The sequence below is a fragment of the Natrix helvetica genome, assembly GCF_964273705.1.
Source record: "Natrix helvetica genome assembly, chromosome: 2".
Lineage (NCBI taxonomy): Eukaryota > Metazoa > Chordata > Lepidosauria > Squamata > Natricidae > Natrix > Natrix helvetica.
The window spans coordinates 70,906,768-70,930,847 of record NC_138552.1 but is presented as its reverse complement, the minus strand read 5'-3'; the positions used below and the strand labels follow the sequence as shown (position 1 = coordinate 70,930,847).

Here is a 24,080-nt window from a genome sequence, read left to right as displayed (position 1 = left end):
TAACTATCTTGAAGCAGATCCCCAAGAAAATTAGGGAAAAAAGGAAAAATTATTCGCAATTGGCGAATAAATTATACCAGAAGGGGGTGTGGTTTAGATGGTTGATGCCTGAAGGTATGTTGATATTCTGGGAGGAGACAAGAATTAGAATTAACACACCCATAGAGGCACAGGCCTTTATGGAAAAAAACAAAATACACCTAGAAAAAACAGAAGATCCTACAACGGATATGCAGGACACGGGAGGGGCCGGAGCTCTGCCAGCGGGGGGAGAAGGGGCAATACCAAGAAAGCTCAGATCACAAAAATGAATAAGAAAATCTCATTGATATAAACTGACCGAAAGTAGTAATGGAATTAACATGTGGACTATATATTACAATGTATTAAACTGATTGAAAGTACCAATAGAACTAATATGCTGATTATATATGACTAAGTATTAATGTTTTATACTCAGATGTATACTATGAGTTTGGAGGGAGGGGGCGCCTACCACACTTTGCAACTGCCAAAATTTGTACACCTTTCCACTACCTTTTTCCTTGTAAATTTTTAAAAAACCAATAAAACTTTGTTTTTTTTTAAAAAAAAGACTTGCGTGCTTCAAATGCCAGTTTCTGAGCCAACATTTTGGTTGCTAAACGCCAAGCTACTCCCACCCGATCACATGACTGGTAAGCCACTCCCACCTGGTCACATGGCCGTCAAGCCACTCCCACCCAGTCACATGGCCAGCAAACCACTCCCACAAAGCAGGCCACACCCACAGAAGAGGTTCTAAAAAATTTTGAAACACACCACTGGTACTTACTATCTCGAAGAGTCTACTCCAATGGTGGGATTCGAATAATTTAACAACCGGTTCTCTGCCCTAATGATTTCAGTTCACCAAACTGCTCAGAAAATTAACAACCAGTTCTCCCAAAGTGGTGCAAACTGGCTGAATCCCACCACTGGTCTATTCCCTTTGATTATATCCACACCCATAAATGTTTTTGCATATTGCATTAACTTTTCTTGGTAAATATGTTATTTAAATGAATTAATCTATGAAGAGGAAGTCCATGAGGACAGGCCAAACCATAGGACATTACAACAGATGGACAAAGTAGACTTGACTTGAAGCAAACTAAACAGATTCAGAAGAAAACATTAAGTATAACGAGTAATGATGCAAGACATAGTGGAGATGTTGAAAGAACTATTGTAATATGTCTAAAGAAAAAAAGCATGTCCATTCCTAACTATTTTAAATTCTCTGTAAAAGAGATGAGAAAGAAATCTGTCTGCCCGCTGTATTTTATCTGCAGCTTCATGCACACCTTTGTAAATATGTAAAAAAGTATTATCAATAGCTCATTCTCTATGAAAAAAGAAGTAATATTAGAAACCAGGCTGTTCAAGATCAAAATGTTTGTCAAATAATGCAGTTGTTAAAAAGTGCTGATGATACATCAAACAATGTCTCATTTTAAAAATTAAGTGTACTTATTCTTTGATTTAACAAAGCAAAATAAAATGTGATGAGAATAATAAAAATGTTGTAATAAATTGATTACACAGTACTTATTTCTGCAGACTATCAGCATATCTGGTTAACAGTTTCTCTCAGAGATATTAAAAATATATCTATTGCCAAAATATACCAATAATTCTTTATAACATTTGTCAATAAATTACACAAACTATGATAGCAGGGCAATCCGCCATCTCTGTACACTTATATAAAGCAACAACTCGTTCTTCTATTGATAGCCATACAGAGGATGCAAAATTACTTTGGCTTAACAAAATCCACTAAAAGATTTAGCACTAGCTTTATCTCATCTACTCTGAAATTTTTCACATTAGTATCTACATTCTCAGGTTTCTAGAATGGTGAAATTAGTCAAGTTTTCAAAAATAAAGTATAATTAATCCTTGTAGGATAATTTATTTTTCAGCAACTTCAGCTAAGGAGCATAACTTCTTAAGCCACCTGGAGTCCCCTGCGTGTGAGTTGGAGGAATATACTATTTATTAAACAAATAAAGGAATAAAATATCTCCTAGAACCACTCCCATTGCCCATATGTAGTTCATCCTGAAATGCCTTAGTTTCTGCCTTGAGATAAATGGAATACATACCCAGATGAATGCAAAGTGAATATTTACTCACATAAATGTATGAGTTTTATTAAGATCTAAACAAAAAATTGAAAGTGACATTTTTATAGCAAAGAGTATTTTCAGCCTTTATGATTACACGAACAAACAGACTGTTACTTTGTCTTTATCTGATTATAAAACAAAGATATTACTGCAATTACTTTATAAATCTTTCATAAACCAAGTATCAAAACAAGTTCCTGTAATACGTGCATATTTTCTTTTAACACACTCCACTCAATTCTCTTTTCAGCAGCTAGTAACACCATCTCATCGAGATCCAACATGGAACAAAAACTCTATTTGTGTCATACTGCCCAATTTGTGTTTTTCTTCCTCCTCAAAAATTGTGCTCCCTAAAATTTCCATTCTATCTTGTTTCCTAACTCGGCATGCCTGCTGCCTGCCTGCCTGGCTATGTCAAACAGCAAACATTATAAGAAATTTACAATGCCTTTCAAAAATAATACAGTTGCATGCACTTGCACAAAAGTGCTTACAATAGAAACAGTATATATTACATTCTGGAAATGGAAAGCAGTCAGATCAAGGTTCTGGGAAAATCTTAAAGTGATATTTCCTCAGGACTCCTCCCTTGCTGTATATTTCCGACTGCAGAAGCATTAGATACCTGAGGGAGAAATGGATGTGTAAAAACAAAGAGAGGAAGAATTCAGAGATTGGAAAAAAATATGTGGAGATTATTAGTAAAAAAAAAAGATTAGCTTAAGGAAACAGGAAAGTGTGAGAAAAAAATTCATGGTTGTTCTATTTTGTCTTTCTTTGATATAAGAGGAAGGGAAGGAGAAATTATTTCAGACTTACAAGATTGTAGCCTATATCTATAGGGTCCTAATATTTCTTGCAATGTCTGTTTCCTGATCTGTTCTATCTCAAATTGTTGCCATGGGGTGAATTGGGTATACTGAATGAACAAAATGCAAGAAAGAAGGGTCAAAAAGAAATGTGACTTTTGATAAGTCCCTCATGGATCATACTCTCATAGTGAGACAACCTCACCCACTTTACTCTATTGACTAAATTGTTGTTGGTATATGTACCTACACACATTTCCCCCCCCCCCCCTGATTTCTTGTCTTGGTGTAGTTTTCAGTTGTTTGAGAACTGTAAGACATGATTGATTCTATAGAAGACAGCAAGAAAAGTAATCAATTTACATAGATAACAGTGGACTGGCTGAATATTTTCTTCCAGCCTTCCAGGAGTGGGCTTCAAAAATTTTAGCAACACCAGATTCTGCTTCTGGTTGTTGAGAGCGACGGAAGTGTTGTCCGTCCTGCGCTCTCTTGGTGGGCTCCCCTTGGCTTGGGGGGGCACAGGGTGCCTTGAAGGGACGCCCTGCCTTAGGGGCTGCTCGCTGGGGGTCCCCTGGATCGGTGGTGGCAGCGGGGGGGTCTCTGGCATTGCCCCAGGAGCCGAGAAGCGAGAGGGGGTGCGCGACGGAGCTCCTACGCTCCCACGCGCTTTCGTTTTGAGGCAGCTGGATGATCGACAATTTGAAAGCTACAGCTGCAGTGCGGTGAGATGCGAATCCTCCCCAATTCTCCTTTTGATATTTAAATGAAAGAACATCAGCTTTTTAAAAGACTTTCAATCTTCTCCTGGGAAGTGTGATTGGAGGGAGGGGGATTTCCCCCCCCTCGGAAAAGCGGCTTTGGATTTATCTGCTCTCTCTCGGAGGAGAGAGAGAGAGTTTTAAAAGGAATCACACTCGTTATAAGCAATGGCAAAATGACTTTCTTAATGCAGTTGTGAAAGAAAAGTAATGATCTGACTCCTTTAAAAACTTTGAAAACTTTTGACTTGTTGCTTCCTGACCTCCGGTGCTGGCGAAGCAAGATGGCACACTTCCTCCATCTTTATGCTCTTTGAAATTAGACTTCCCCTATGAAAATTGCTGGCATTGTACCTTTGCCTCCGTGACTCTCAGAAACATCTCTTGCTACATAGTATCTTGGATCTGGAATAACTGATTTAATTGACTGGACTTGAACTATATAAAAGGTCTCTATTCCTGTCTGGACTGTCTGCCTTGTGGTCTCTCTTGGTTGTGCTTTTCCACAGTCGCCATTTCTTTGTATGGACATAGATATCTCTGAGCTTTTTTCTTACGATGGCTCCGAAGAAACCACCACCTGGGAAGCCAGGTTCTGATCCAGCATCTTCAACATCCAGCCCAATTGGTCAACAGTCACTAACATCGTTTCTACAACCTAAAGCCCCTGAAGAGGAATCAGTAACTCACCAGCTGCTTCAAAGGATTTTAAAAGGGCAGGATGAACTGAAAAATCAACTGAGAGAAATGAATGAACAACTCAGAGAAAATCAAAACCAAACTGCACAAAACAAGCAAAGACTAGACGTTCTGGAGGAGGGGACAACTGAGATGAGGGGGGAGGTGAGGGTGGTCCAGAGAGGAAATTTAGAACTTGAGAACCACATGATAAAAATGGAATTTGAAAGGATGTCTTTTTTCCTTAGATTTCAAAACGTAATTGAGACTGACAATGAAGACTTGAAGGAGATCATGACAACAATGTTAGCTGAATATATTAAAAAAGACAAACAGCAGCTAGGATGGGATATTGACTTGGTTTATAGAGTCAATTCAGCTTATGCTAGAACACACAATGTTCCAAGAGAGGTTCATATTAAATTTCTTAGAAAGGCTACAAGAGATGAGATTCTGGGGGCACAAAGGGAGTAAACATTAAAATACAAGGATAGCCATCCTGAAACAAATCCCAAAGAAAGTAAGAGATAAGAGGAAAAAATATTCACCAATAGCAAAAAAATTATTTGATAACGGATTTTGGTTCCGGTGGCTATTGCCAGAAGGTATGTTGATTTTCTGGGAGGGCGGCAGAGTTAGAATTAATACAATTATGGAGGCGGAGGCCTTCATGGAAAAAAACAAAGCTCTCCTAGACAAAGCGGAAGACAGTACACAAGATATGAAGGAGGGAGGGGCCGAGGCTTTGCTGGCAGGTGGTGGGGAGGAGGCAACAATGAGAAGACTCAGATCACAAAAGTAAGTTAGAAAAACATTGCAATTGCTGATACAATGAATCTTTTTGTTAGATACAAAGTAAATGATTGAATTCATTGAAAGATACAATGTAAAAATAAGCTGTCAAGATTTAGTTAAGCAATAACATTTTGTTTATCATTTTGTAAAGGTTATGAGACTTGGGGGGAATACCATTTCCTGCACGATGTAGCTGTCAAAATTTGTACCCATACCCATTACCCCTTTCCTTAAAATTTTGTAAAACCAATAAAAAACTTTTTTTCAAAAAAAAATTAGCAACGGGTTCTCTGCCTGGTTGGGTGGGCGTGGCCATGGTGGACGTGGCCTAGTTGGCCTCTTACACCACAGCAGGGGGACGGGATGTTTTTGCTCTCCCTGGGCTTGGAAGGCTTTTCTCCAGTTTCTGGGAGGGCAAAAATGGCCTCCCTGGGTTCCGGAGGCCCTCCAGCAGCTGGAAACGGGCCCATTTCTGAACTTCCTGGAGGGCCATTTTTCACCCTCCCCAGACTCTGTGCCAGCAAGCCCTGTACTTACCTGGCATCCCAAACAGAGCATGTGGAGACTCCTGGGAGGGGCAGGGTGGAGTGGGGTGGGTGGGGCCATCCAGGGGTGGGATTTGAGGGTTCGCAGAACTGGGCAGAACTGGGCAGATCCTTAGCTAGAGGATCGCCCAACCCATGAGAACCCACAGCAGCCCACCCCTGCGGCCTTCTTCAATTAGTTAGATGTTGCATTCCACACTAGTACCACATTCTAAAACTTGGAAGAGTTGCCAACTGAATATAAACACTCTCATTATGGATACAATTACCAAGTGCCAGCTTTTAGAGATAGGCCAAGTAGGCCCTTTTTGTACCAAGTAAGGACTGTTCTCTTTCTCACACCTCCTCCTTTCCTTGCTTTAACTGCACTCCTTCAGGGTATCTATGCATTCTTCTAAAGCTGACCTATACAACGTGTGTCAAGCAGCCTGCAATATTTTTTTTTTGAAAACTCAATCAATCCCCTACTGCCAAATGTCACCATTGCAAAGGATCTGCTGCCATTGCCTAGGCTTTCATAACTACCTCCATCCTGAAAGACATGCTGCAAAGCACCTCCAGTGTTTCCAGTCCTCACCGATACCAACACTGCCAGCAACAATGCTGTTGCCTCTTCATTACCCTCTGAATAACTGAGTTGGCATGCCAACTCTTCTTTTGTCACCAGTAAACATTTTAATGTATCAATGTGACCCTTTCCCCTCTATGAATTGTGCTGGCCTGCTGTATACCAAGCCATTGGCGCTGAACCAAATTTCATTGGTATATGACTCTGGTGTTTTACTTGTTAATGCGTTTTGGCTTAAACAAAAATGATTGCCTTTGAAGCCTTTAAGCAACAAAACTGCTTTCTCTTTTGCAAGTAGCCTAGGATGCTTGATTATTAGAATCAACAAACAATCCCTGAATTAACTGAGCCTTCTTTCTAAAATATTAATCAGGAATATTAATAATTAAAGGACAATTTACATCTTGGGAATTCTATATGTAACCAGTTCATAGCAATTGAATATCTATTTTAGAACAATAAATGTTGGCCAATGGATAGGAAAATCATGTATCAGAATCCACTGTCCTATCTCGTCATTCTGCTGGACTTTTTAGAAGCATCTGTCAGAAGAGAATATTGATTGTGTTTATTCTTGTATTTGATTATTAAATTTTAATCTACATTTTTGCTCTAAATGTAAATTCTGTTACCTTTTCCCCCAATCTCTTTTTTAAAACTCATTTCTAAAAATGGTCCATGCAAATGAATGTGGTGCTTAGCCCAAAACTGTTTGCTCATCCCAATTCAATGGCTACTATCCTCAGTTGCACTAGGGATTGTAATTCCGAATAAAAATAGGATGTAATAGAGCAGCCACAGGAAACAGCAAGAAGATCTTAAGTAAGCCGTATGAAGAGAAACTGAAAAATTATGTAAAATCTTGCAGAAAGGTGACCAGAAGGAAAGAAAGTGCAATTGATCACACAAGTCAAAAACATGTCTTTTTTTTTCTCCAGAGAGCAAGACATTGGATAATGTCTTTATTACTGAAGCTGCAGGAAGACAGATCACAACTGAATGTGAGGGAAAGCTTCCCAACAGGAACAGAGGTTTGACTGTAAAAACAATTACAGAAGGATTTGCTTAATTGTCTGGCAATAGACGTATTCAGAGACAAGACAAATATCTGTCAGGGATATTTTATTCTGGATTCCTGCTTTGAGCAAGAATTGGATTTGGTAGCCTAAATCCATCCCGGTTTCATTCTATTTCATGCAAAAAAGTTCTTTCTTCTTTTTTAAAAATAAGAAAGTTCTAAGTTAATAAGGATAGTTAATATAATTATTCTTGAAATCAACTGGAAAAATTCCAGTCAGCATTACCACTGGAGAGCATGAGATGAACATCATGAAACCAAAGCAAGTCAGTAACACGACTACACATTTTGCCTTAAAAATGGGCTGATGATGAAATTGGGAAGATCTACTCTAAAAATAATAATTAATAGAGGAAAGTAGAATACAAACATGAGGAAGTAATATGTGGCATCTTAGAACTCTATAGTCAGGTTTTGATCAAGAGAATCATAATGAAAGTTGAAATAGCCTAGATGTCAGTCAGTAGAACTTTTCACAACATTATACACATACACCTCTGTTCTGCCCCCCCCCTCCCCGCCCCATGCCTGTGAATAAACCAGAACACAGGCTTGGCTATTTGCCACTGTTTAATTACTGAGATAACAAATCCTTTGGCTGAGGGCCCAGACAACTCACGTTGAATAGAGTAGCTCTGCAGCAACGCAGATAGTCCAAACGAACAGACATGGCTAGAATATACAGATAGATTTTCTTAACTACTAATTCGAACGGTTGTTTCCTGCAAATGTCCCCTCCCAACGCCTCACCTATAATCTCTCTTGGGAGGGGCCAATCCACAACCACCTGTGCTTAATCATCTTCTGTGAGTCTGCCTACGGAGTTGCTGCTTCCATTTCTCAGCCCTTCTCAATCTTGCATCAGGGACAAACTGCCTTTGGTCCTCCCCACTGCTCCATGCCTCAGGAGCCTCCTAGTGGCCAACAAGCCTCTCTGGTCCCTGCTCTGAGTCTGAACCCTGTACAGGGTCCTCTACATCGTCCAGCGCAGACTCATATGGTTCCTCGCTATCCGAGTCCATCAGCAGCTCAACCGGATCCTGCTGGGCCACAACACACCTCAAACTTAAAAAGCATTACAATTTTTTCCTAAGAAATCAAGCATATAACTCAGTGGCCATTCTTCTACAAAAATGTTATTAACTTTACTCATAATCTTTCTAACAATCATTGAAGCCTCTGAAAGCTTCTGAATCTAAATATGATAAATTCATATGGATATGATACATTCAATATGAAGGTAACCATATCGCTGGAGGTTTATTTCAGTTTTCCATTGTTTTCTGCTTTGAAATACTAAAATGTTTTTAATACTGATATGGAGGCTATTGGTCTCACCTAAGGTCCCAAGAATTTACATGTTCTTCTGTATTTGCAACTAACCATAGATGTGTCTTTCAAATAGTTACTAGCATAATTATTTCACCAAAACTCTTATGTCAAGACCTTTAAAAGTGTGGCTACTTTGCTTTTCCATTAAATGCTTTAAAAAGAACTGGAATGAATTTTAGTGCATTGCAGACTGTTAGCATTTTAAAAACACAGTTGTCTACACTAAGTAAGTTCATAATCACACTTAAAATTAAGTGATCTGTGCCACCAGCATATTAAAATATATGATAACAAATACAAGTCAGCATTTTTCAATACCATATGCTTGTAAATCTTATTCTACAGGGAACCAATTAAAAGTATGGAAAATTTGAAACAACAAACATATGGAGCAAGACAGAGCAACTTATCTTGTCACCATGCTGCTTGCTCACTACCTTGATCAGGGAACTGATAGTATTGTATTATGGCAGAATTGACTGTTAGTTTAATAAAACCAATTTAAAAGCAATATATAGCCTTTTTTAGAATCCTGGTTCTCGGATCGCTACATTTTATGGACTGATACTGATATAATATGTAATATCATCTAATATGATGCTATACGGGGACAGGACCCTTATAGCATCATTTATCTTTCTTTCATATGACTTCTTAATTTTTTTCTCCAAGGGTTGTTCTCTAGCATATAATCTAAAGTAAAGTGAAGATTATTTTCAATCCATTACATAGTAAAGAGGCACGAAATCAAATATAAAAGGAATGTTTGAATTTCTGCAACATAAAGAAAAGATAACAATTTATATTTAAGGCATATGTAAAAATTTTAATTGGGGCAGACTGAATATATGACTGATGATAGTGATTCTTTCCTAGAAACATGAATAAATGGAATAGAAGACATACATTGTACTCTAGGACATATGAGGTAAGGACTGTGATGCTAATCAAATAAAGATCAATCTAAAGACCAGTAAGGGAGACAAATAGTAGAAGCCCAATAAAGCATTATAAGAATGTTTTGCAATTCATGGTGCCTCTCATTAGTAGACATTCTGGTTACCCAGATTCAGCTTATGCCCAGATGCTGCTCATAGACCAGATAGCCCTTATTACAGCACAGCTAGCTAGATTTTGCGCAGCAGCACAGAAGATTTGTCACACTTTGATGGGCCAACATCCTGCAATGCATTCTATGCAAGTATAATTCATTCAAATTTTAGATATTTTTACTTCATTGATGTTAATAGCTTTGATTTGTTGTAATTTTAGATATTATCATGTTTCATATAATTTTAGGATTTACATTATGATTTAATATAGGCTGTATCTCACATACAGATGTTAATTATGAACGAAGGCAAATATACCTGTTGCAGGATCCAATCTGGGTCAGTCACCGGGACCAGAGGTTTTGTCTTCTGAGGTTTTAGACTCAGGATGCTGGAGCCCATCTTTAGGGAACTTATTTGGTGGCTGTTGTATGTAGTGTTTTAGATGTAGATTGGGGTGTTTAGATATAGATTGAAGAGGTGCTCCAGGATGAGTCCAAAAGCTTGGAAGACAAAACCTCTGGTCCCAATGACAATCCAGACTGGATCCTGCAGATGTTAATTATGTTGTTTTATAAATGTATTTTAAACTCTGTGTTAAATTTTGTTTTGTTCTGTACTGGTCTTTGACCACAAAAAATGAAATTGAATTGATATCTCACTTAGCTCTTCTGCTTAATTTTCTACTAGCCTGAATATTAAAGATTCTCAGAAAGATTCTACATATCAGTGTGATCTGCTTCAAATATGCTTTGGGAAACAGATTTCTTAAGCTATTATGTATGAACTGTTTGTTTTGAAGGTTAGGGCTTCTTATATTTCAAGATGAATGATCTTTCATTGCAAGAGAAAAGTAAATGTGACATCCAGTCATTTCTTACATTAATTACAGATGTGTATTCATTCTAGGCCTCAGGGGAACATCACTTCAACATTACTTCCTGTTAAAAGAGACAATCAGCTAACCCTACATGTATTATCTAGTGCCTCTGATTCACTTTTTAATGACATCCTCATTAATCTCAAAGTTTGCAAATATACATATTAATATGTCAGGAAATAAATCTAAGGAAAGCTCATTTTCTTATTTCTAAGTATAACCTCTTTTGAGTATATTTGATACAAGTTGTCCATTATGGAAAGAGTAATTGTATGCTGTTTATCTGGTTATGTTAGTTTAATGCTAGAAAATCCAATAATTGCTTCAAGAATTCTACAAGACATACTGTTAAGGATTAACTGGCAATATATAATATGTATAAAATTAAGGAATAATTTTAAACTTCCATTAAAATAATGGAAGTTTAAGAATTAGAATCTGAATTGAGATAATAGAGAAATATTTTTCACCCTCTCTCATTCAGTGAAAATGGTCATCAAATAGATTAAAACAAAATGCATTTTATTTCAATTAGTTCAGCAGTTTTGGGCACATAATTTCATTCTGACTTTCTTTCATAAAATACAAAAATGTCAACATTGAATATACATGGAGAGAGAAAAAACAGTTTTGTTGTGTACTTGATTAGATGTACTATACCATTCCAAATTATTATTAAATTACTAAATATTTATTCAGTGGTAAACTACCATTAGAAAAAATGGCATACCATTAATTTGATGAAAAACATGACAGCACATCTACTTTTTCTTGCACTCTTGATCCCAAATTCATTTCTTTGTATTATAGAAAAACATATGGATTGCAGAAAAATAAAAGCAAATATTAAAACTCTGCTTTGATTATATTTGAGAAATGGCACACACTATACGGTATGATAAGGAAAGCAATCAAATGTTATAGAAGAGTCATTATTCCACTATCAATAGTCAGTAAAATGAAGGCTCTTATTTCCTTTTACAGAGCTATGGCTAAGAATGAATTAGCACAATTTAGATCATTATAGAAGAGCCATTAGACTTGCAAGGTCAGTAATCTGCATTTTAAAAAGAGATCCAAGCTCTTATGTTAGAGTCAATCAATAATGTACATTGTAAATTCTCACAACTTAGATGGCATTCAATGATTTTCTCTTCAAGGAAGATCCAAATTGTAGCAAGTGGAAGGCGGAAGTTAATATTCTACATTTATACATAAAATTACAAAGGGCTACATTTAGTATGACACCATGGCTTTCAGTAAGACCTATTGAGAAAAAAATCTATTCAGAAATTTTCTGAAAAATTGTTATCTAAGTTCAGCTCTTGAAAAGCACAATCATTTCTAAATAACAATGTAATACTATATTTTTTATCAGCTAAGAAGTATTTTTATTTAATTGTATTTAATCTGAATATTATTAAATAGGAGTAGAATTTTAAACTATTGGGCTAAGAACACATAGCAATATTCCTGCAACAATAAGAGTATTACTATATAGTGCACTTTATCTCTGTGTATTTCAGTTTGCCCAAATGCATTAAAGTAGATTCCAACCTTTTCCTTTTAATTTCTGTTTAGTAGGGCAAGCATAGCTGGGCTCCAAAAATCCTGAAAATTGCTATTTACTGTCATCTAGATTTTTGCAGTTTAGCTACAACTATACAGCTAAAATCTGAATTGCACTTGAAAGACACATCCAAAGACACATGCCATTGGAAATAACTCATGAGCAAACTCAAATTAGCAAGAGGTTTTATTCCTTTTTGCAAGACCTTGCACAAGAGAAACTCCCATTAAATTGTGTCCCTAACTTTTAACTATATGTGTTATGAATACTGGATTAGGTTCAGTTACTGGAGAATTAAGACATTGCACTAAGATTGGTAAAACCAGTTTAAATTCCATCATTAGCCAAGGAGACTCATTGACTTTACGCCAGTCCCTCTACCAGTCAACAACATAAGATTAGGGGACTAGAGGCTAAAACATATGAAGAATGGTTGCAGGGACTGGGTATGTCTAGTTTAATGAAAAGAAGGACTAGGGGAGACATGATAGCAGTGTTCCAATATCTCAGGGGTTGCCACAAAGAAGATGGAGTCAAACTGTTCTCCAAAGCATCTGAGGGTAGGACAAGGAGCAATGAGTGGAAACTAATCAAGGAGAGAAGCAACTTAGAACTGAGGAGAAATTTCCTGACAGTTAGAACAATTAATCAGTGGAACAGCTTGCCTCCAGAAGTTGTGAATGCCCCAGCATTGGAAATCTTTAAGAAGATGTTGGATAGCTATCTGTCTGAAACAGTATAGGGTTTCCTGCCTAGGCAGGGCGTTGGATTAGAAGACCTCCAAGGTCCCTTCTGACTCTGTTAGTCTATATCAGCGATGGCGAACCTTTTTTGGCTCGCGTGCCACAAGTGGGGGGAGTGCAGGGGGGTCGTGTGTGGGCGTGCCACACCCATAATGCAATGTGTGACCCCCCCAGTGTGCATGCGCGCACTACAGCCACCCCCCCCTTTTTACATGCTTTTTTCGCCCTCCCCAGGCTCCAGAGGCTTTATAGGAGCCTGGCGAGGGCGAAAAGAGCCCCCCCGCCTCCCCCGGAGGCCCTCTGGAGTCTTCAGGGATCGTCTGGAGGCTTCTCTGAAGCCTTCGGAACGCTTAAAATGGGGCGCTTAAAACGACCCTCCGAGCAAACCAGAAGTGACTTCCGGTTTGCTCGGAGGGTCATTTTAAGCGTTCCGAAGGCTTCAGGGAAGCCTCCAAACAGTCCCTGAAGCCTCCAGAGGGCCTCCGGGGGGGGCGGGGGAGGCTCTTTTCGCCCTCCCCAAGCTCCTATAAAGCCTCTGGAGCCTTGGGAGGGCGAAAAAATGGCTTTTAAAAACTGTGAACTCAGCTGGCCAGCGCACGCATGCGTGCTGGCCAGCTGACAGGGCAGCGCCTCGCGTGCCCTGACAAATGGCTCCACGTGCCACCTGTGGCACGCGTGCCATAGGTTCGCCATCACTGGTCTATATTCTATATGGTTGGGGACTTAACCAAAGGGAGAGCCCAGTGATATAAATCTAAAGAACAAACAGAAAAAACACACACCACTCTTTTTCCTCTTCTCTAATTACATATCAACAAGAAAATCATTATTGAAAAGTAAGATAATTCACTATATTTATTCCAGGGCCACAACTCGTGTATTTCAAAGGACTTAACATGCACTTGTTTTTATGCTATACTGTAATCTGTTTTATAACATGATATATAATAAATTAATTGTCAATTAATTGTAGTGAAACTGGCCTTTTTATTACTTTGGATTTTAACAGATCTTGTATATTGTAAGACTCCGAATCACTTTTTTTTAAAAAAAAAGTATTAATACCCTAATATTTTCTGCCATTATCTTTATTCAAGACATTTGTCCTCCCACTATAAAGAAGTTAAACAGAATAACAGAGTTGGAAGGGACCTTGGAGGTCTTCTAGTCCAACTCCCTGCTCAGGAAAGCCTATATCTTTCAGACAAATAGTTGTCCAATCCCTTTTTAAAAAGTTCCAGTGTTGGAGCATTCAAAACTTATGAAGGCAAGTTGTTCCACTGATTAATTGTTCTCACAGTTAGGGAATTTCTCCTTAGTTCTAGGTTGCTTCTTTCCTTGATTAGTTTCCATCTATTGCTTCTTGTCCTGCCTTCAGGTGCTTTGGAGAATAAACATCTTATAATCACAGTAATTAACAGCTAAATATTTTGCCTAGCTGTATCACAAAGGAAAACTAATTTCTGACAAATGGGCTATATGCTATATTTCTGCAAATTACTTTTGAGAGTCTAAATAGAAACAAATGCAACATGACAGAACAATTCAGGAAAGGGAATTCCCTTAAACTAAATGGGATTTTGAGTCACAAGTAGATTAAAATAAAAGGCAAATTAAATGTTCTCTTCAGGGGCATTCAGTATTAAATCATTACACAAACTGGATGTTAAATAGAAGCTACTATAATTTCAGAGTGGTTAGCTCACTAATTAAAATCTACTCATCAATCAAAGTGCAAAAAATATGCATTTTATCTTGCATGTTTTAAAATTGTGCAGGTGGCAGCTATGTTTAAACACAGCTGTTATACTTGAATCATTTATGCAGAGGGAGACCTGTTTGAGGACTCTTATGAAAATATTTTTTCATGGTTATCTTCAACATGTCATTTCTTGAAATAATAAAATACAAGTAAAATACCATCTCTACTATTTTACCTTCGTTCTTGATATCATATGTACTGTTTTTCAGAACAATGTTTTCCAAACAAAGTTTGAATGGTTTCATAAGAACAATTCAAGATTTTCAATATCAGTTATATAGTACTAATAATTTGACATTAGTTGCATTTTTATTAATCTAAGCATATTATATATGGCACTTTTAAGCTCACCCCATTGGTTTGAAACTTTCATCCGTGGAGCCACTACAAGTTAAATGTAAATGGATTCAACACTGAATCATCTTAATTCATCTTAAACTAAACGAAGCTTGAAAAATATACCATACTTTTTCATTTAATTATCAATAAGTTGATAATGAGCCAAATGAACAGAGTTGCTACCAACAATCTTTGTTTCTAAGAAGACAGTAAGTATTCTAAGAGATCAATAGTCTCTTAGAATAGAAGGTTAAAAAGCTGATTTTGCAGAATTTTTAATTACATATTTAGTATCCAAATTAGCAGAACATTTACAGTGGGATCACCAGTTTTTAGGCATTTGCTTCTGAAGATTCATAGCAAGAAATATTTTAGAGTGTTCAACATGCCAGGAAAGCATGCAACAAATCTACTGTGTAAGCTCTGTGCCTTCTAATCAACAGTTTGACTTGCAACATAAAATTATGCACTATGTATATAAAACTCTGAGCATAATATTAAGAGAAATATTTCATTCAATTATCATTGCTCTTCTTTCTGACCAATCCCTAGTATGCATAGTATTTTATTAAGAAACTGAATCTGTAGAGAACTCAGAATTAAAGAAAAACTTTCAATCTTTTATTGCATATCCAGAAACTGTTTTGAATAAAGGAAACATCAATTAGATTCAACATATGCGATGAATGAATTGATTTCATGGAATCAATTCACTCATTGCATATCAGCTTTATCCACAATAACTAGCTACATTCCCCTCATGAGAGTTAATCAGTCACCCTCCTTTATCCTAGTTTATATATAAATATTTATAATACTGGAATGATACCACTTTTGGCCATGAACAGCCCCCAATAGAGACTCATTGCAACTCTATTGTTTTCCCCACTTCTGGCACACTTCAAACAAAATCATAACATGAACTGATGTGATAATGTGTTGTTCAATGTTCATTGGATCAAGCCTGTCCTATCTAACACTGGTACTATGTTAAATTAATAACTCACATGTACATACCGATACTCATATTTTAATCCAAGAACACTGGTAGAGTTAACATGTGTATTCTTATAAACATGTCCAATTTTTATATGTATACTAGGCATTTTATACAAAAGTCATGTTCAACATGAAATCTTCTGATTATTTCCAAGAAACAAAAATTTATATCAATTAGTAGTAGTGACGATAGAGATAATATACTTCCAGTTTCTGAAAGGTCTTGTTTTTAAGCCCAGTTAAATGTGGCAATATATTTTTGTGCTTGCTATCTAGATAGCCATGAGTGTTAGATTGTTATATGTTAGAAATTGCTTATTTTAGAATAATGTATATCCTATACATTTCTCCAATATATCCTCCTTTTCTTCATCTGGGATAGTCTTCTAACCTTATTAAATTGACCACATAATGGCATTCTTCCATAGCATAAAAACATCAACAGGATCCACTAGAAAAAGTTGAATGATTCTTAAATAGCTTGGGTCCAAAATATAGGTGTTACTTCGGTGTTTTAACTGGCTGGGTCAATAGGGTATTTCTTTTATATAAAAATAAAAATACATAAAGCTGAACATAAAAATATAGGTACATACATAGTTCACATATAAGATGTTAGAAATAAATACATGGAGTTTTTACTGGAATTTTTAAATCTTATAATACATTATGGAGTATAGAATTGTATGATGCTAAAAGTTCTCAAATTCATATCAGATTTCTATGAAGCTGAAAACTTTTAACAAATTATTCTCTTTAAAATATGAGACATACCTATAAAAGTAGTCCTTGAGCTATGATGAGCCTCTTAACAAACGTTCAAAGTTACAGCAGACACCCCAAAATTACATTCAATTCTGTTTTAAAGTTACAAAGGCTACAGCACCCCTGTGGTCAATTACCCTTATAACCAACCATTCTGGAGCCACTCCTCACATCTCCCCCATCCTATGCTGGGCCCTACAAGGCTTGGGTCTGTTCCCCACACACCCATCACATTTCCCTTTTGAAGCTCTCTGGAGCTTCATGTTAGGAACATGTTTCTGGGCCACATAGTGGCAACCAGAATACACCCACCATTTTGTCCTACCTCCTTGTGGGTGAAATGAAAATGGTGGCCGACAAACAAACTGCTTCATTTTTATGCCTTAACAAGGTATGCACACTGCTGAAGAAACTTTTGAATTCCCAAAAAAATCTTCTGCAGTGCTGTGCAAATCTTGTTAAGGCAGCAAAACTAAGCAGTTTGTCTCTAGGCTATCGGATGGTGATTCAAATGTGGGCACTATTTGTGGGTGGGGCATAGTGGTGGCCAGTTCTGGAACCAGACCCTACAACTATGCAAAGCTATAGTTGCATAGTTGCAGGGTGTGAGATAATCCATCACCACAAGTTGTGATATCTTCAATATGCTGATGATACTCAACTCTGTATGTCTACTCTGATGATTCAAGTGATGTTATTGCTGACTTCTCTTGATGCCTGGAGACCGTGGGACCCTAGATGAGGGAAAAACAGACTTCGACTGAACCTTAGCAAGGTCGAATTGCTTTGGGTGGATGGAACCCCAAGATTTGGGATTTTGACATCTTTAGTTCTGGATGGGATGGCACTACCCTAGACAGATACAGTCTGCTTCTTGGGAGTTCTTTTCGATGAATCCAAGAGCAGTGGCAGTTGTGGCTAGGAGAGCCTTTGCACAACTTCAGATTGAGCACCAGTTGTGGTCTCTCCTGGTTCAAGAGTCCCTGTGCTTGGACATTCAAGCCCTATTCAACTTGTGTTTGGACTATTGCACCACACTCTACATGGGGCTGCTATCGAAAAGCATTTGGAAACTACAGGTGGTGCAGGGTGCAGTGGCATGGGAAGTTTTGGGAGTCCCAAGAGTAGCCCATGTCACATCACTGCTCCATGAGTGCACTGACTGCTGGTTTTCTTCCGGATGCAATTCAAGGTGTTGATAATCACCTTTAAAGCCATTCATGGAATGGGTCCAGGTAATTTGAGGGACCATCTCATCCTAATGGAATGGCCTGCCTCACCCATGACAGCAGGGGAGGCCTGCTGTGGGCCCCATTGGCCAGGGTATTCCATAGATGGGGTCCAGTAGAATTTTGCTCCTGCCCTTTAGAAAATCTTGTCCCGCCAGAGTGAAGTCGGCTGCACCTTCTGCAAAAGTTTAAAGACATGGCTCTGCCAGTTGGCTTGGGGATCTAATGGGGGGGGGGACTTTACATTGGGGATGATTGACAGATTAATAACAGATTCCACCTCCCCACTTCTGCTCATCCACCTCCCTCCATTCCCATCTTTTAGATAGGGTTGAGCAATTATATATTTGCTGTACTTTGTTCATATTTTGCATGGGTTTTATATAATTTTATCTTTTTAATATTGTAAGCCACCCATAGTTACCCAGTGGTAAAATGGGAGGCCAATAAATTTAATAAATAAAACAGTAAAATAAGAAGAAACAAGCCATTCCAATGCTCTAGAAAGCTTGGAGCTCTTCAAAGGGTGAGTAGGTGGATGTTTGACCTGGTGAGGTAGGATTGAGGCCTAAGAACTCAGAGAACTAGTGGGACCCAAGGAGTGGGAAGCAGAGTACAGGGCATCTCAGGAGATGGAGGAAACCTTGGGCAGGCCAGAGCAGACAGGCCCGTGCCTGTGCTAGGCCTCTAAGGGCTTCCCCCATCCCAAGACACTCTATGCTCCACTTAATAACCCACATGTTCATTTAACAATTCATTGGGACAGCAGGGATGAGCGGGGGTTTATTAGATGCTTCATCTAATGACCATTACATTAGATGCTTCACCTAATGACCATTGCAACAAAATTGGCAGGCTTCATTATGGTCATGTCTCAAGGAGTACCTGTACAGACCATAATATGACAGATAGCATCAGTGACATGATTCCCAGTGTTTTTTCTATGGTCCAAATATCTCAAGCTCACTAAATCTCACAAGATTTAGTCACTTGCTAGCTATGGCTCTTTGTCTTTTATAATATTGACTATTATTTATTTATAGATTCATTTGGTTAACATGCCCACATGCAAAAAAGTCAGCAGTCTCATTGAATATCAGGTGGCTCGTTCTTGTTTTATCAATGTAAGCTACTTTAGAGTCAGTGAAATTGTGTGGCATACCAATTTTTGGTAATAAATATATAAAATGCAATGTTGTTCATTGGTGCCAGGCATCAAAAATATTGCTAATCCATGCTATTAAAGATTATTTACATATGCATAGTTAAAAATTGCCAATTTGAATTTTCCCACCAGGTAGCAAATAAATTTTCCACAGTTGTTTCTTTCCTCTGTGAAATTCTTACCGCAGGCAAATTCATCTGATACTATATTGTTTTTCTGTTTGATGTTAGGAGATGTCTATACTCTTCACCCATTCTTTGAATTATCAAAGCCTAATGTTATTTGGCTACTTTTAGGTTTTATTCATTATATTAATATTTATAATTATAACATATACAGTGGATTCCCTGGCTGACTAATTACCTGGGCCCTGAAAATAAGCAGGCAATTGTCTGGTAAGTATCAAATGAGACATCACTATGGACTTCTAGCATTGTAAACCAAAATAAGAACTTTTAAAACATTAAAAAAGATAGCTGAAAACAATTCAGGTCCTGTTGCCACAAATCAGTCACTAAGAGTTGAGTTTAATTCAAGGGCATCTTTACCTTTAGTTTGTAAAAAAAAAAAACTTACTGTATCTTACAAAGTAAGCTATTAATTATGAAAGCTTTTGCTTCAATCAATAAATGCTCTTCTGTAATTCCATTGCACTTTTTGACTTCTTGCTGAACAAACGAATTCAGAAACTCATCTGGAATTTGTCCTTTAGCACAATTTGCTTACTTAAGAATCTATAGGGGTTGTATTTTATATTCACTGTTGTTAGCAATCCCAAAGAGAAGCTTATAATACATATTAGCCATGTTTGAAAAAATGATAAAATATTTCAGCTATGCGCAAAGTGTTACAAGCGCAGCAAGCATAGATACACATGGTAAGTCAAGGAGAGCACTACAATTTCCCATTCAGGCTACTTCTACTAATATAACTAAGTCATCATCAGATGTGCTGATCTGTATACCACCTTCTAATTCTCATCTAAGGCTAGCGTGGGAAGACCTGGGGTTTAGCACAGGGAAAATGAGCAAGAGAAGATCTTAACAGAACTTTAAAAATGGAATTCAACATTCTTAATGTTCAATTTCTGCTACAATGGTATAATGTTAATTTTATACTTTGAGTGCTTGTGTTCTGGTTCTAGAGTTAAAAGAAAGTCCTCAATTATTCATGCTTTCTGTGCTTTGTCATCAGCTTTTGCTCTATTTTGCTTTGAAGAGAACTTAAGCAAAAAATGAGGTTCAAAAAAAGAGGTATAACATTAGTCACTGTGAATATTATTCTATGAAGAAATCTTATCTAGAACTTTTTCAAATAACTGATATCTGTTAAAAGATATTTAAAAATACAAAAATAAAATGTTTGGTTAAAAAAAAAAGTCTGGAGAAGGCATATAATGCCATTTAACTACATTTGAAATGCTTATTTATTTATTTATTTATTTTTGAATTTCTATATTATATAATTTATATTATTGAAGATAGATGTAATATTTTTATGGTGTTATTTGTAGATATTAATTTTAATGCACTTGAATGTAGTCTAAGAGCAATTTTATTTCAAGTGGCATGAATTTTGATTAATGACCATATGCTAAAAGTTTTAAACATAACTTTAAATGTTAGATGACATGCTAAAACAAAGCAGCTCGTGTCTTCTGCCCTTGTAGTCCTTATGTATTGTCAACTGAACTTTCCTTAGAAATATTACAGAACCAGATACTGATTTGCACAGCTTTATTGTGCCTAAATTACATTTGGTTCATATCAACAGTCATTTTAAGTAAAAGGGATCTCAATGGTGGTGAATTTGTTTTGGTATTCTGATGCTTTCATATTGTGACATTGATTGAACTTTCACCTTTACACTTATTGTTGTTTACTTCCACAATTTTAACCTACAGAATCAAAAGGAGTTCCATGCACTTTTGTAGAGTATTGAACAGGTTATCCTGAACACATTTTCCTAAGAGTATACTTAACTTAGTACAGTAGAACTCTTTTCTGAATAAACATGGATTGAATTGTCCTACAAACCATAAGCTATCATTTCTGTGGTTGACAAAAATGACAGAGAAGCTTGACGGCTCTTTGGGATCCCTTCTAACTACAGACCAAGTTCTTCAAATGAGTGAGTGAGAATTCAGCTATTTGTTGTGTGTGTGGTTTTTTTTAAACAAATATGGTCTGGACCCTTGAGAAGTAATGAATTCCATTAATAACACAGGTGTTGCAACCTTCAACATTCTGGTGTCATTGTTAGCTATTTCATATTATAATTATTCAAAATGCTGATTCATACAAGCTCATCTGGATGTATTCCAAAACTTTAAAAACAAAAACGTGCAGGAAAGTGTAGCAAAACAAACTGGTATGGTTTTTTTTTTTTAAAAAGTGTTTCCAAGATACCCTCTTTTTCTGCAGAACTTACCAGCTTTGTTTTGGTGCGTTGCAAAAAGTCTTCCATGGTGTTTACTCGGCCTGCGGGTTCTGTTCAGCCAGGGCAAAGTCCCATGCCAGAGCTCCGCACTGCTTCTGTAGGGCGGCTCCTTGCCTCCCCGGCATCGACTGTCCCGCTGCCTTGGCTTCTGCCTCTTCCGCCGCGCGGCTGCTATACGTCTCCCAACAGATCGGCGCTGCACAGATCGGTGGACTCCTCTGCCTATTTAGGCAACAAAGTGGATTCGGGTCCCCGCCGGGCAAGGGAGGGGGGCGAGGGGTGGGTGGGCAGAGTTTACATGATTCCACAGGCCGACCGAGCTCTTCCACCAATGGCAGGGACGCTCGGGCGGGCTGACGTCACGCGGACAATTGCTGCAACCATGGACAGCGCCCAAAAGTGAGGCGAAAGACAAGATGCGGAGATCTGCGGCAGAGGGAAGAAACCTCTCTCCCTTCGGTCCGCTCGCTCGCCTCCCAGCAGCACTGCAGAGCCCCAAAGGGTGTCTGATATGTGGGAACAAGGAGCGAGCTATATCTGGAGCCGGAAAGCTACACACACACACACACACAACGTTGTTTACTGTGTTGTGATGATGCACGATTCCTTCCTTGTAATTAGAGTTATGGGTACTGGAAACTTCCGATTGCCAGATGCAGCCCCGACGTCCAAATTTTACCCTGCTTGCTTAGAAGTAAATCCTATGGCCTTCAGTTAGGTTTCTAAAGAAATATACTAAAAAGGCTAACATATTTCTGTAGATTATCACCGCTCTGATGTTTGTCAGCGTGTGTTTATCCTTTGCTGGAACCTAAGTAAACAACATGTCTTACTTTATTTAGTGAAGCATGGCAATCACTTCATATATTTTGGTGTTTTTCACAGAAGTCAAGTGTAGAGTATTGCTCAAATCTTTCTAGTATACTGCTGTAAAACAAACTCCAACATATTTCATATGCACATACGGCATACACACATAACAGAAAGTGCTATTTATACTAGGTATGTACAAAGGCATACTTGGGCATAGTAAATTATAGTTTCTTGAAGGATTTATAAAATGGGTCCAAATCATAATATCTGGATTGTTTATTGGATTTCTTCCCCCCTCCCCCGGGACTTTGTACTTTGTTTCCAGTTCTAGAAACCTGGCTGACATGCAGAAGGATTCTTCTGCAGGATACTCTGTTAATGGACTAAATCAGAATTAATGCATTATAGAAATATTTGTTTATTAATACAATTCACAAGTTTCACGTGTACTTAATTCATTAACTATTTAGGTACTCTGACTCCACGTGATATTTCTCAAATAATTACATTAAATACAAATAAGATCTATAAAGAGGTTTCTTTGGCTATTGATAAATGAGTCGTTAAGCCAGAATATTTCATACTTTACGTAGAATATCCATATTTGTGAGTAAAAAACTTCATAAACTCAGTGACTATTGAGATAAATATTGTTTGTCTGTTGCTGCCAATTGGCAGTATCTGTGACTTGTATTGACACCCTGACGCCTATTAGAACTGATCACCAAATCTTATGAAAAAAAGTCTGTAGAAATGCATTACCAATCAATTTATCTGATATGCAAATTTTAAAACCTGAATAAAAAAAAGGAATTGGAAATCTTCATTTTGTCTGAGCTACAGAAAATTGCCTCAATGTCTGTATCAAAAAATTAAATAGTGCTTAGATTTTGTCTAATTTAGCAGAAAAATAATCCTTCAGATTTATTGGGTCACATTTGAAAAGACGTATATTAGGTTGTTAAAGATGCAATAAAAATAACAGTTCATTAAAACAAGTTTTTGAGAAAGCCTAAAGTTGTTGCACTCTGGGAACCTGTAATTACATTTATTAACTTTGAGATAGTGCTTATTTTTTTTAATATCAATACTCTTCATTACACGCATTTTATATGGAATTGATCTATGGGCATTGAAAATGGATTCTCCATACCCCCCCCCCACTTTCCCCCTAAGAGATTCAAGCTTCAACATTGGAAAGATATTATTATTGGAATAATTATTTACATCTGATTATGGATGGATAGTTAAATAAAATATGATTAAAACCATTGAGTGAATGAAACCATTCTGTAAACTTTATATACATATATAGATTTGTATAAACTATATGTTTTTTACTTTTTTACTTTTTTCTGTTGTTATTGTTGTTTCCGATACTGTTTAAACCTTCTAACAAATCTCCAAGAACACAGATAATAATGTGCTACTTTTAATTGACTAATAATGGCCTTGGAGGTGAACAATTTAGCTGTACAAATTATATTCCACCATTCTGCTTAATAATGAATTCAGTGATACAATGACTTTGCTTTGAATATTTTTCCTAAGGTTAATTATAATAATGCTTACAGACTTACTTCTTCCAGTGTCAGATATTAA

General features: G+C 37.3%; 1 protein-coding gene across 5 annotated transcripts in view; it reads right to left on the bottom strand.

Annotated features, from left to right (window-relative positions):
* The window catches only part of PRUNE2 (prune homolog 2 with BCH domain), a 117,577-nt gene extending 95,695 nt beyond the window's left edge, over window positions 1–21,882 (bottom strand). For all 5 annotated transcript variants that reach the window (XM_081940221.1, XM_081940224.1, XM_081940222.1 and 2 more), the window contains exon 1: window positions 21,657–21,882. In XM_081940221.1, coding sequence (XP_081796347.1) covers window positions 21,657–21,692 — 36 coding nt within the window. In that variant the 5' untranslated portion in view covers window positions 21,693–21,882. The remainder of the gene's footprint in view (window positions 1–21,656) is intronic.
* Between the last annotated feature and the right edge of the window lie 2,198 nt (window positions 21,883–24,080).